Source organism: Desmodus rotundus, chromosome 1, assembly GCF_022682495.2.
Source record: "Desmodus rotundus isolate HL8 chromosome 1, HLdesRot8A.1, whole genome shotgun sequence".
Classification (NCBI taxonomy): Eukaryota; Metazoa; Chordata; class Mammalia; order Chiroptera; family Phyllostomidae; genus Desmodus; species Desmodus rotundus.
This window is the reverse complement of record NC_071387.1, coordinates 112,786,865-112,801,066: the sequence shown is the minus strand read 5'-3', so window position 1 is coordinate 112,801,066 and position 14,202 is coordinate 112,786,865. Positions and strand designations below refer to the sequence as shown.

The 14,202-nt window shown below is 36.9% G+C and overlaps 1 protein-coding gene across 3 annotated transcripts in view; it reads left to right on the top strand.

Annotated features, from left to right (window-relative positions):
- The window catches only part of SMG1 (SMG1 nonsense mediated mRNA decay associated PI3K related kinase), a 101,655-nt gene extending 89,240 nt beyond the window's left edge, over positions 1 to 12,415 (top strand). For 2 of the 3 annotated variants that reach the window (XM_024571644.4, XM_045204603.3), the window contains 9 exons: positions 1,023 to 1,160; positions 2,731 to 2,883; positions 4,015 to 4,194; positions 5,060 to 5,287; positions 5,930 to 6,141; positions 6,296 to 6,402; positions 7,180 to 7,359; positions 7,440 to 7,546; positions 10,351 to 12,415. In XM_024571644.4, coding sequence (XP_024427412.1) covers positions 1,023 to 1,160; positions 2,731 to 2,883; positions 4,015 to 4,194; positions 5,060 to 5,287; positions 5,930 to 6,141; positions 6,296 to 6,402; positions 7,180 to 7,359; positions 7,440 to 7,546; positions 10,351 to 10,428 — 1,383 coding nt within the window. In that variant the 3' untranslated portion in view covers positions 10,429 to 12,415. Of the gene's footprint in view, positions 1 to 1,022; positions 1,161 to 2,730; positions 2,884 to 4,014; positions 4,195 to 5,059; positions 5,288 to 5,929; positions 6,142 to 6,295; positions 6,403 to 7,179; positions 7,360 to 7,439; positions 7,603 to 7,647; positions 7,767 to 10,350 lie in introns of those variants that run through there. The other variant, XM_053929535.2, reaches the window with a different exon arrangement.
- Positions 12,416 to 14,202: the final 1,787 nt, after the last annotated feature.

The following is a 14,202-nucleotide window of genomic DNA, read 5'->3' as shown; positions in this document are numbered from 1 at the left end:
TTTTTATTTTTTCAAATACTGTATAGTCATCAGTATTGTCAGTAGTTTCAAATAAGTTGCAGCATGGAGTAATATTTTGGGACTGCGTTCTCCTGGCATCTGTTTTGGCACGAATCAAGGTTCCTTTGTACCATTTGTATTGAAGGTGCTTCCTGGTAGTGGAATTGGTGGTTTCAGCTCAGTGCATGGAACCCAGCCTATTTCTTTGTCTTTGCAGTTTTATTGTTGGCTGTTTTCTTAGTTCATAAGTTAGTAAAAGTAATTTATTCAAATTATGAAGTTGCATTTGTTGTATAGAAACAGTCCCTGTAGCACATTGGGGTGTGTTTTTGGAATTGTTTTTTACTTCTAAAAAATACAATGCTGAAAAATTTTTTTACACATTTGGAGTTTTTTCCCTCAAAAATTGACAACTATTGGGGGAACCTTGTAAAAATCCTTTCACTTTTATCTGAACACCTTTTAAGTTCTAAGCACAATGTGTAACTTCTAAATTGTTGTCCAAATATCCCCTTTGGCCTTCTGGGACCTTCCTTACAACACACGAAATGGCTTGATAACTCTCTCAATAGCTGCCTGCCCCTTTCTGTCACTTCTGGGTTCTCTGTTTTGAGAATTCTTTTGTTACTGCTGCCATTAATTCTTTTGGTCACTTGGCTAGCCTCAGTGCCGAACAATCTTCCCCACTACCACACCTGTTTCAGCCTCTTAACTGGAGATTATCTTTTGGGTAGGAGGATTGTGTACTAGTCTTTTACATACACTAGGAAACATCTTCAGAATTACTGGCTTAGCGTTGTGTGTCACTGATCTAAGAAATTTATCACCCATTGTCTACCTCAGAATTTTCACCTGGTTGTGATTCTTTTGTAATGGTTCTGCTATTATTCTTCCTGCCCACCCCACTTGGCTGCAGCTGGGTTTCTTTGTCTTCACCCTCATCCCAACTCACAGCTCCCCTTACTTGTTTATCTAAGGGTTTTTTCCTCCTGGTTTTATTACATTTGTTTTTCTTTGAACAGTGGCAGCATGAAGATATCCTTATCAACAGACCACAAGCCATGTCAGTCACACCTCCCCCTCGGTCTGCCATCTTAACCAGCATGAAAAAGAAACTCCATACTCTGAGCCAAATTGAAACTTCAATTGCAACAGTTCAGGTCTGTTTTGTCGGATCTTCCTTCCAGCACCTCTCCATTTTTAGGAATAACCGACACTGTGATGAAGTGAAGCGCCTGTCCTTGGCATTTAAGCCACAGGAACATAACCCCCTTCTCACTTTTATTTTTAACTTACATCTTTTTTTTCTTGCCTTCCTAGGTAATTGAATCTTACAGGAACAGTATATTTGTAACCAGAAATATAGACATACTAAATATTTCAGGTTTTTAATGAATTTGATAATTACTATGCGTTAAGAGAACCTTGGTAATTGGAAAACTTTGGATACCATATTTTGCTGTGTATACTGCACACTTTTTTGTCCAAATTTTTAAGGGAAAAGTAAGGATATGCATTATACATGGGTAGTACTAATTCCGTATCTACCTAAATGTTTTTAATTCGTTATTTATGCTTATGTGTTAAAAGTGTAACTCTAGAAAGCAATAATGATGTCTGTATGGAAAATAATACCCTGGAATACAGTAATTGGTTCTGTTTCTAAATATAAATAAACAAATAATTGAATTACAAAATTAAAATGAGAGATTTTTAAATTTTTCCTGAAAATTTGGGCCAAAAACGTGGGTGTACAGTATACATGGGAGCACATTATACACAGCAAAGTGCAGTACTTTTTTTTTCTGAAATGTACATAAGCAATTGTATCCAGCTTCTTATATCTAGCAGAATATTTTTCCAAACTTATTATTGATTTCTTTGTCATTTTAGCTACATATTTAATCTCTCCTCCCTATTTTAAATAAAGAAACTGGTCTTGATGGTAGTTATATAGTTATATATATCTTTTCTTATGTTCCTTAATATCTCATGTACTTAGTAGTAACTGATATTTTTCTGTTCTTTTTGTAAATTAATATTAGTATAAAACAAGTATAATCACTTCTGTAATATTTTTTATATTTTTAATGAACATTTTCTGGAGCTCACTTCTTTGAAGATTGAAATATCTCTCCTATACAGCTATTAGTCCTAGCTTTTAATTTAGGAAAATGAACTCTTGCTCCCCTTTTTTTCTGATTTGGGGGAATGTGGAAGGGAGAGAAGCAGGGGAAAGAAAGAATGTGAATTCCTCCACCTGAAACGTTGAATAAATAATGAAATATCTTCATTATATAAAACCATCCATGCTAAGATAATGTGGATGGATTTTTACCATTATTTAAAAATTTTTGTATTTGTAGGAATCTGATTTTTATCTTTCACAATTACAAGTATGATGGATTTTCTTATAAATAGCACTTACAGTGCAGGAGGTAGCAGGTGTTTTGTTTTAGACTATTTAAAAATGAAAATGAAACTTCCTTCTGCAGATTGTAAGACAGGAAACTAAAAGCCAATTCTTAACCCCCCAAGACTTGTTTAGCTTTAAGCATTCAAAGTGAAATTAAGATTCATTCCAAAAGGTGACTGTTTGTTAAAGATGTTTTCTAAATTACATATGCCCCATCCTACTTGTTTTGAATCTCTCATATTTATATAAAATGCTCAATAGACAGGAAGTGGAGAGTGTCAAATATTCACTGACATTCTCTTGGCTTTTTATAGGAGAAATTAGCAGCACTTGAAGCAAGTATTGAACAGCGACTTAAGTGGGCTGGTGGTGCCAACCCTGCACTGGCACCTGTACTACAAGATTTTGAAGCAACAATAGCTGAAAGAAGAAATCTTGTCCTTAAAGAGAGCCAAAGAGCAAGTCAGGTATTGTGGCCCTTGTACACCATCTTTCTTTTCAGTTGCAAGATGATAAAACTGATTGGAAGTTACGTTTTGGATAACTCGGGGTAGCTTGAGAGCTCGCCCTCTATCCAGTTCACATAGCTCTGGGAAGAGGGGCCAATGAAGGCTATGCGGGGGGCAACATCCCTTAGGCTGAACTACAACCAGGTATTTCCCTGGGCCCTTACTCCCTCCCAGTTAAACATAAAGTGGACTCAGTCTCTGATGGAAGATAAAGGGTTTAATTCCATATTTATCTAAGGTTTTCTTTATATGTAATTTAAGGTGATCTAAAGATTTGAATATTACTTTTTTCCACATGGCAATAAAATGTTTTATGACCTAGTGTTCTGCCAGGGTGGTGGATTAACTTTGTTGTGACGAGGGGGCAAGGGAGGACAAAAACAAAAAACTTAATGTAATTTTCAATTAGTTGTAAGATTAAACTAATACAATGATTTTCATATTCCATATACCTATGACCAAAATTTTAAAATTATCAACTTAAGTCCTATTTGATTTCCTCTGTATTTCCTACTCCTCTTTTCCATCCCATAGTCAGTGGAAATACCCCATATTAAATAAGTTTATCCGTAAATGTGTCAGGACGTGTCTGTAAAGATAAGAACTATTTAAGAACATAATCACAATACTGTTATCTACCTTTAAAGATGTGCTTAATATTTTCAAATATCTAGTTAGCATTCTGTGATCTTTATTGTAAAGTTAGGCAGGAGTAGAACCAGAAAGGGAACCTTCCAAATCAAAATTTGGACATAGCACAATTTGCAGCTGATGATGACAACAGTTTTCTCTTGGAATAAAATTTTTTTGTGTTTGTATAAAAACAGTCATGTAGGAGATACATATGCCTAGTTATACTTAGGTGCTTTTGGCCATCTCAGACCTAACTGTGTTAACAACCAAAAATGTGCATTTGTTTACAGGCCATATTTATAAGGATTAGGTTTGTGTTTCAGAAGAGTCATGAGCATGCTCAGGGCCTGTTGTGGGCCTGAGTTCTGGAAATGAATGGGTAGTAGTATTTCATGTCGTCAATTGCCTTTTTTTCGTCTTCTTGTGATGGTCCCTTTCCTCTTTGCCTTTTCACAGGTCACTTTCCTCTGCAGCAATATCATTCATTTTGAGAGTTTACGAACTAGAACTGCAGAAGCCTTAAACCTGGATGCTGCATTATTTGAGCTAATCAAACGGTGTCAGCAAATGTGTTCATTTGCATCACAGTTCAACAGCTCAGTTTCTGAGTTAGAGCTTCGTTTATTACAGAGAGTGGTGAGTTTTGATTCTTGGTGGGAGTAGAGACTTGGTGATTAAAATGATAAGACCAGTGTTATACTCTCAAAATCAATGTATTTGGTCAACTTACATTTATTGAATGTGTACTGTATATAAAATGTTTTGAGGGGTACAATGATGATTAAGTCTTTTATTAGCCCAAACAAATAATACAATGAATGAAAAAATGATTCTCAGAGTGCTGTGCAGTTTCAGACGGGAGGAAAGATCTCTGTATAGGAAATGACTCAGATGCACTGAAGGTAGGGTAGCAAGTTCACAGAGGGCTGGTGAGAGGTGAATGCTGAACAAGTGAATTGGATCCAGAAATATCAAGTTGAGATATTTAGTGTTTATATTTGGTGGGGAGGCTTTAGGCTGTGTGTCAGGAAATTCCAGTTTCATTTTAAAGAGTGAATTAGGGCCCTGGCTGGTGTGGCTCAGTGGACTGAGTGCCTGCCTGTGAACCTAAAGGTTGCTGGTTTGATTCCCGGTTAGGACACATACCTGGGTTGCTTGCGTAATGTTTCTCTCCCTGTTTGTCTCTCTCCCTTCCTCTCTCTCTGAAAATAAATAATTTTTTTAAGAGTGATTTAGGGTCCTGGATATAGGCTATCTTTGTTATTTCATATACTTAGATCTTAAACTTTAGGTGTTTATTTTTTGTATGATTGATTATGCAGAAAAGTTAAAAATCTTAGCCTGTACTTCATATGTTGTTTAAATTAGTGTTTTGTGGGTAATTAATTCAGCAATGGAGGTTCTTTGTGTCAAATTGAGTTACTAATGCCTTTTGACGATGATAAAGAATCATATTATTCCAACTGACACTTAAAATCAAACAAATGCCTGTTCTGTTTAGGACACTAGTCTTGAACATCCTATTGGCAGCTCTGAATGGCTTTTGTCAGCACATAAACAGCTGACCCAGGATATGTCTGCTCAGAGAGCAATTCAGACAGAGAAAGAGCAACAGATAGAAACGGTCTGTGAAACGATTCAGAACCTGGTTGATAATATAAAGACTGTGCTCACGGGTCATAACCGGCCACTTGGGGATGTCAAACACCTCCTGAAAGCAATGGCTAAGGTAAGACTAATAACATTGGTACACGGTGACTTCCCCCTTTTATAAAATTACAAATAGTTGTGTTTATATTACCTAAACAAAACAATTAGCTCAGGTCACATCTTCCAATTTGTAACTGAGTTAATTTGTTTTCATCAAGTAATGTTTTAAGCAGGTAGTACTATTTGGATTTTGTACACAGAGAAAGTGAGGCTTAAGGAAATTGGTTCACCAGAGTCACATCGTTTATAATGGAGCTGAGACTTGAACTTAGTCTCAGAGTGTTTAGATCTCCAAACTCTCTTCCTTCTCACCATTACCCCCAAACTCATAGAGTTTGTCTCCAACATGACTAAAATATTGTCTCTTTTTTCTAGTGTCCTACATAATTAGATAATAAGGAAACTGAGCTCCCCAAAAAGGCTAAATTATTTATTACAAAACAGTAAATCGTTTAATTTTACGATTTATTTTACTTGGAATTTTTATTTTGTGCTGGAAACAAGATGCTAATAGAAAAGGACTTTAATGGTAATATGCAGATTAAATAAATGCATTGGTATTTGAAAAGCACTTACTACTTGTTATTTGGAAGGTGACCATTTTAAGAGTAATTACTAAAACACATACTCTTTTTCTTAATCATTAATATACGGGTTCTAGGATGAAGAAGCTGCTCTGGCAGATGGTGAAGATGTTCCCTATGAGAACAGTGTTCGGCAGTTCTTGGGTGAATATAAATCATGGCAGGACAACATTCAGACAGTGTTGTTTACGTTAGTCCAAGCTATGGGTCAGGTTCGAAGTCAAGAACATGTGGAAATGCTCCAGGAAATAACTCCCACCTTGAAAGAACTGAAAACACAAAGTCAGAGGTAAGAACACCTTCTGGCCTAAATTTAATATGTAAATTCAAAACTTATGGTGTAATAAGTTATGTTTATTTCTTTAATTTTTTAAATCTTAATATTTATAAGTAGTAATCTGATAAAGCATTTTATAAGTAAACCATTTTATTTTGTATTTCAGTATCTATAATAATTTAGTGAGTTTTGCATCACCCTTAATCACCGATGCAACAAATGAATGTTCAAGTCCAACGTCATCTGCTACGTATCAGCCTTCTTTTGCTGCAGGTAGGACTTCCCTACTTGAAAAAGACCTGAATCTTGATCTGTTAATCTGTACATAGAAGCTAAGATGTTTATCTGTACTGTGTCTAATGTTTATAGTCATCACCTATTGAACGGATTTCCCTGAATTTTGTCATATCCAAAACTGAACAGATTTTGGCTTAATTTTAAAAATACCTCATGAGATAGTAAAAATACCTTGTATTCAAATACTCTTTAAATCGTTTATGAAATATATAGGGAAATTTAGAAAAATAATTAATAGAAAAATTTGTATTTCTGTACTGATTAGAGGTAAAACCACTTTGTGGTGTTGATGGACTTCTCTGTGTATGCACGCACGTACTCATAAATTGGTATTCTGTGAATGTGATTTTTGTTGCCTTTTGCCACTTAATATTGATAATTTCCCTGTCATTAAAACATCTTGAAAATGACTTAGTGGCCAAGCTTGTTTATTTTTATTGGCCAAATATAATCTGCCATTCTGTGTTAATCTTGTGTTGTTGGACAGTTGAGATATTTATAGTTTTTTGATGCCACAACAAGCTAGGGCACCCCATTGTACAAATGTGTACCTGAATGTCTAGCTGTTTAGGGTGTATTTTTAGGAAGACAATTTCTATTTCAAGGAATAAGGACTTTAAGTTAGTAAAATCATCTATTTTCAAGGCTGTACATTGTAGTCGGTGATTGAGAGTGTTGCTCTGCTGTCTCTTCCTTATGTCCCTCCATTTTTCTGTTTACGTGTAAATTGAGCCACCAACTCTTTCTCTACAGCAGTCCGAAGCAACACTGGCCAGAAGACTCAGCCTGATGTCATGTCACAAAATGCTAGAAAGCTAATTCAGAAAAATCTTGCTACTTCGGCAGATACTCCACCAAGCACGGTTCCCGGAACTGGCAAGAGTGTTGCTTGTAGTCCTAAAAAGGCCGTCAGAGACCCTAAAACTGGGAAAGGTAATTAGTTAGAATAAGGATGCCTTAAATATTCATACAAAGTGGTGGTTTGACTTGCATGTGTTTCCATTGCTTCGTAGCTGTGCAGGAGAGAAACTCGTATGCAGTGAGTGTGTGGAAGAGAGTGAAAGCCAAGTTAGAGGGTCGAGATGTTGATCCAAATAGGAGGATGTCAGTTGCTGAACAGGTAGGTGATCACTCTTTAAACCTGAACCACACATTATAATGCTGCCGAAACTATAGGTTTAAAGATCCCCTCATCCATATCGTTGGTGCTTGAAACTATAGGTTTAAAGATCCCCTCATCCATATCGTTGGTGCTTCATCAAATAATGAGAAACTTGCCCTGGCTGGTGTGGCTCAGTGGCTTGAGCGCCGGTCTGCAAACCAAAGGGTCACTGATTGGATTCACAGTCAGGGCACGTGCCTGGGTTGTGGGCCAGGTCCCCAGTAGGGGATGTGCAAGAGGCTACCACACATTGATGTTTCTTTCCTCCCTCCCTCCCTTTTCCTTTCTAAAAATAAATAAATAAAATCTTCTTTAAAAAAAGAAAGAAAACCTCTTTTTAAAAAAAGGAATGAGAGACTTTAGGCTTCAGAAGAGTTTGAGTAACAACTCTGTAATCATCAAACATTAACCATTTTACTCTGACCCTATTAACACTTTATTTTCTCCCTCACCCTCTTTTAACAGAAATTTACAGTGTGACTTGACCCTCTAATTTGCATTTTAAAGAGGATTATCTGAAGGTTTCAAGTGAACTGAGGATGACATTTTGGGTGAAGGAGTAGTATCTGTAGTATTCTTGGATGTCAGTTTGTCTGAAGTCATTACTGTGAAATTTTTCTCAGTTTTATTAAAATTATATATATAAAATATGAAAATGAAATATTTTCCCCTATCTTTCCTTTTGAAAATTTTCAAACCTACAGAAATGAAGGAACTCTAATATACTCTTTCCCAAAATTGGAAAACCAGTTGTTAATGTTTGTGTACATCTGTTTCACTTTTTCTGTGTGTATGCTGCACGGTTTTTCAGAACCATTTGATAGTTGTAGACATTATAACACTTCATGTCTAATACTTCAGCATACGCCTCCTAAACAAAACATTGTAATATCTAGCTACAATATGATTATGTAACTGTCAACTCAGGAAACAGCTTTCTGTTGTTGTTGTTGTTGTAATGTGATGTTATAATATTTTGTTATTTCCTACTGGTATCATTGGCTTTTATCTAACCTTCAGGCAATATTCAGATTTTTCCAGTTACCCTAAAATGTCCTCCGATGAAACTGTCCCTGCCCTCCATACAAAATCTAACCAAGGTTCCTCCTGCATTATGCACTTGTTCTATTTTTAGTCTCCTTTAATGTCTAGAACAGTTTCCCAGCCTCTTTTTCCTTTTGACATTGACTTTTTTCATGTGTCCGGACCAGTTGATTTGCAGAATATGCCAGTTTGTATTTGTCTGATACTATTTTTCTTTTTTTTAAGGTTTTATTTATTTATTATTAGAAGGAAGAAAGGGAGAGAAACATGGATGTGGGAGAGAAACATTGATCTGTTGCCTCTCGCATGTCCCCAACTGGGGACCTGGCCCTCAACCCAGGCAGGTGCCCTGACTGGGAATTGAACTGGTGACCCTTTGGTTCACAGGCCAGCACTCAATCCACTGAGCCACACCAGCCAGGGCTGATAGTAATTTTCTTATAATTAGATTCAGAATCAGCATTTTTGGCACGAATGCTTGTCAGTGATGTGTCCTCAGACACATCAATTTTACATCAAGTGACACATGTTTGTGTCATCTCTGACACAAGTTAGATCACTTGGTCAAGGGCGGTGTTCTCCTGAATTCTCCATTACAAATGTAACTTCTGTAAAAATTTGAGACTTGAATGTCTTACTTTCAAATGGTCTGGTATTCAGAATTCAATTTAAACATCAGCAAGAGAGGTTTTTTTGTTTTTTGTTTGTTTGTTTTTAATTTCAAACGCTGTTAAATCGCTGCATAGGACCTGAGCTTACACTGTTCTTGGTCAAGAGTCACTCTTCAGAAACAGTTTGTCAGGTTTGTCAAAATCTTGCACAATGGTTTGAGTCAGTATCTTTACTTCAGAAACTTTCTCATAGGTTATTGGGTTGTATGCTTTCATGACTGTCCATTATTATTATTGTTTGTAAATCCTCACCTGTGGGTAGGAAGAGGAAGGGAGGGAGGGGCAGAAGGGGGATAGAGAGAAGAGAAACATTGATCAGCTGTCTCCCATACACGTCCTGACCAGGGATTGAACCTACAACCTTTTGATGTACAGGACAATGTGCCAATCAACTGAGCCATCCAGCCTGGTCTTTGTTCATCTTTTTAAAGCAGGCTTGGCTGTTGTACTTTTTATTCTGATAATTATTTCATTTTATGTGAAAGCAAGTTAAGGGGTCCAGGAGTGGGGTTAAGAGTAGAGTTATTCGCACACAATTTTTAGTATAGGTGGTGATTTAGCAGCCATATCATGAACATTTGCTATATAATTGGACCCTGATGGATGCTCTGGATTTAGAGAGATGATCACATCTCTTAAAATAAAAGACAATTTACCTGAGTCAGAATCAGTGGACAGTTGTTGAGCACCCACCTGTGTTCCAGAATCTGCTAGGCACTTTCCTTTATATACCACTTAAGCATTTACCCAGTGACTATAAATGTTAACCCCAAGAGCAGCTATGGGGTCAGTGGGGCTCTGTCTTCATCTAAGGATCCTTAAGGCTCAGAGGGGTTGTGGCTTTCCAGAAGTCCATCTTGTAAGCTGTGCAATTACGAGCTAATAAGTAAGCTCAGCTTACTTATTAACCTTTCCACCACAGCAACTATACTTCTTTTGAGTAATTAATTTGGGTGATTATAAACTTATTAAATGATTTGTATTCCTCATATATGAACTATGTCAAGTTTTAAATGTTTTTAAATACTATACTGCCTATTTTTACAGGTTGACTATGTCATTAAGGAAGCAACTAATCTAGATAACTTGGCTCAGCTATATGAAGGTTGGACAGCCTGGGTGTGAATGGCAAGACAGTAGATGAGTCTGGTTAAGTGAGGTCAGACATCCACCAGAATCAACTCAGCCTCAGGCATCCAAAGCCACACCACAGTCGGTGGTGATGCAACTGGGGGCTTACTCTGAGGAAACCTAGGAAATCTCGGTGCGCTAGGAAGTGAATCCTGCAAGGCAGCTGCACTCAGGGATACGCCCAACACCATGGCCTGCAACCCCAGGGTCAAGGGTGAAAGAAAGAAAGCTCACCGCTTGTACACGGAGATTGTCTTTCTGCCTCAGAACAGCTGCAAACATGTCAGGAGGTTAGCTGCAGAAAGAAATCGGGATGCCGCGGAGCACAGAGTGATTTGGAACTCCATTCCACCTGACCCTGTGTGTACAATCCAGGAAAAAACAAACCCCGCTCAGAAACAGAGAAAACTGGGGCCGCGAAGAAATCACAGCCAAGGAAGATTTGATGCATTCAGATTCTCGTGTAACACTTGTTGCCTGGCAACAGTGCTGGTTGGGTTGACCAGTAAGTACAAAAAGGCTATGTGATACGACTTTCAGAAATGGACTGAAAATGGAGAGCTATGTAACAGATACACTACATGGGAAGAACTTACTTCTGAAAATAAAGGGAAAAGAAACCCACTCATCATCCTTCTCCCCAGACCCTGCCCCCTACCCTTCCCCTTTTACCTGATGTAGATTAGCCATCTTTCAAATTCACTTTTAGTTCAATCCTTATATTTCATATACTTCTGTCTCGATGCTGTTACTTAACATATTTGGAGCGATAAACAGAAATTTCTCCAAAACTACTGATAACATGGAAAATTCAAGGATTGTTTGAAGGCCTGATGATCACATACAAAATGTAATTCTGGTTAAGTCATTTCTGTGATTCTATCATGTACAGTTTCCAGAATTGTCACTGTGCATTCAAAAGTAATGAATCTAACACATTTGGTTTCATGTACACTCCCCTTTGCTTATAGTGTGCATTTTTGGGAGGTCATTCAAATGTCCCCTCTTCTGTGATTGCTGTAGTTTCTTTCATAAAAGTAGCTAATCCAATGTAATCTTTTTACCTTTTTAAAAAACAGAATAGAGTACCTATTAAGAGTTTTACATTGTTGATGACAGATTAAAAATAAAGTGATGTGTTCTTGGAGGTAGAGTGAAATGTTTTTTTAATTCAGTTTTCTCATTTGATACTTTTAATTTACAAGGTGTAAATTAGAAGTGCTTTAGTTCACCTGGCATTTTAGGATATGTACATGAAACATCAGCAAAAGTGAGAACCACCGATTTTTATTAAGTTTGATTAGTCTGTGAAAGTACTTTTCTTTTTACATAATTTTAATAGTTTGCTATTTAGTAATACATTATAGTGAATTCATGATCAAGTTTTCCTTAAATTTTAGCATTGCATTTCTGTACTGACTGTGTAAACTCAATTGCTGATCCAAAAAAAAATCCAGATTAGGATTCTCCAAATCACTTACAACACAAAATAGACTACCATTAAAATCTTGACTTGAGTCCATTTTCCCTGCATCTTAGAGATTAGGACTGTGATCAATTTCTAGTTGCCAATCTTCTCAAACTTGAAAGGTATTAAGAAAAATTCCACATAGCTCTAGCTCTGGCCTTTTCTGTATTCTTATTGCCACATTAATCTGTAATCTTTAAATACCCGTCAAAGAATGCATTTCAGTATCAGTGCTTTTTTAATACTTTGACAGATATTGCAAGAAAGATGGTATATTTTTTAATACCTGTGTGTGTCTAATAGCAAGATAAAGAACCTAGTGCATCAAATTTTACTCATTCATTTTGAACCTTATTTTCACAATCAAAACAACCTATCTGGAATAATAATGCCATATTGTGTTTTGCAAGCTGCTTTATTTCCTAGAGGCTGTGGGAGCTATTGCATTCATCACTTGATTACCTCTGCTCCTCAAGATTAAAGTGTTCTCAGCAACATTGCCACAAGGAAAAACGTCCATCAAAATAAAAACCAGTTCATATTAGTTTGTCCCTGTAGGTAGTATTCAGAAATCGCTTCCTCTTTGGTCAAGAGGATAAATGAAATAGGTGAATTTTACTGCCTGTGAATTTCAGGTGTCAGAGGGACCTGGCACCTTATCCAAGCAAAACCAAAATAGCTTTATATCAAAAACATGTGCCTCTGGTAAATTACCCATCACTTTTATTTTAAAATAGTCCCTCAGAGAATTGTGTGGCACATACACGTTTGGTTGTGGGGCAGATATGAATGATGACGTCAAAACTGCTCTTTACAAAGCTGCTCTTTACTGCATCCTGGTCATCCGCAAGTAGCCTTGCCATTTTAAACTGTTGTAAGAGAACTCAACAGAGAGTTAATCAAGGGTAAGAAGTCCTGGCGATATAGCAGATTGAGAAGTCAGGGCTGTATGTTGGGGATTCTCTTTTAAAATAATGTGAAGTTTAGAATGTTGTGGTTATGAAGTCATACATTTAAAAGTTTTATTTAATTAGAGTAAGAAACATAGATTGGTTTCACCCATTTATGCACTCAGTGGTTGGTTCTCAATTGTGCCCTGACCATGGGATCAAACCCGCAACCTTGATGTATTGGGACAGTGCTCCAACCAGCTGAGTTGTGGAGCCAGGGCCTCTGAAGTCATACATTTTTAATGATACAAAATACCTATGGAAAACCAGGGGTTGGCTCTCCTCCCTCTTTCTCTAAGATTCAGAGGGTAGAGGGTAACGCAACTTCTAATTCAATGTACCCTTGGAAATTGAAGTTTATCTTGTGTTTTACTGCCTTTAATTTTCTAGAATTGCCTGAATATTAGTTGATTTCTCTACAAAGCTGTGGAGCTTAATGGTTTATGGCGCTGTCTATATTTCGTCGGTATGTCTTAACATTCTTTATTTCTGGTCATGAGTTCTTACATAGTTTGCTAGATGATTATTCAGATTCGTTTGTGTCTGACACTTGTGGTAAGTTGTTTTTGAGATACGTAAGATTTCTTTGAGAACTGGTAATCAAGCTCTTGATCTGCTTCCCTAAATTGTTTTTTAAGAGCCCAAACCCCAGGTTCGGGGTGAGGGTTAAAGAAAAACTCCCATCATTTGTGCCCTTAACACTTGCCTCTATTAACTAAGCTTAATGTGTAGTTTTAAAATATTGTACAATGTTTGGTTCTTTTTCTGCATTGTTTTGTGGTTGTTCTGATGTGTGAAATTTAAGGAAAGAGCCATTTAAAAAAAATACCACGCAGGGCAATGCAAGTACAGCCAAATATTAGAGTTGATGTGCAATCTTAGGTTCTTTTAAGTCTGGGGTATATAGGCAGTACTTTAAACTGAAAAGTCTTCCTGGCCTATTTTCCTCCACATATTTCTAATTATTCTGGGCTTGTTTTGGCAGTAAGGAGCTGGTTCTTCTTTTCTCCCAATTCCTTTCATATTAAAGAAAACACAGTTAGCCTGTTGGTCCTTACTCATCTACATCAAAAATCAGTGAATGCTTTACTATTAGCACATTAAATACCTTTGTTTTATATAAAATTAGATAAAGATGAAACCAGTCATCTCTCTCAACAACAACAACGGAGGAGGAGGAAAAGAGAGAGATCTCTCTCTCAACAACAACAACGGAGGAGGAGGAAAAGAGAGAGATAATGTAAGGGTCACTTGAAGAATGTGGATGTTTTCGATATTTGGGTTGTATTAGGAAGATTTCCCCTATGGGGAAAAAGTAGCATTATAAAATTTTCCAAACATTGGGGAAGG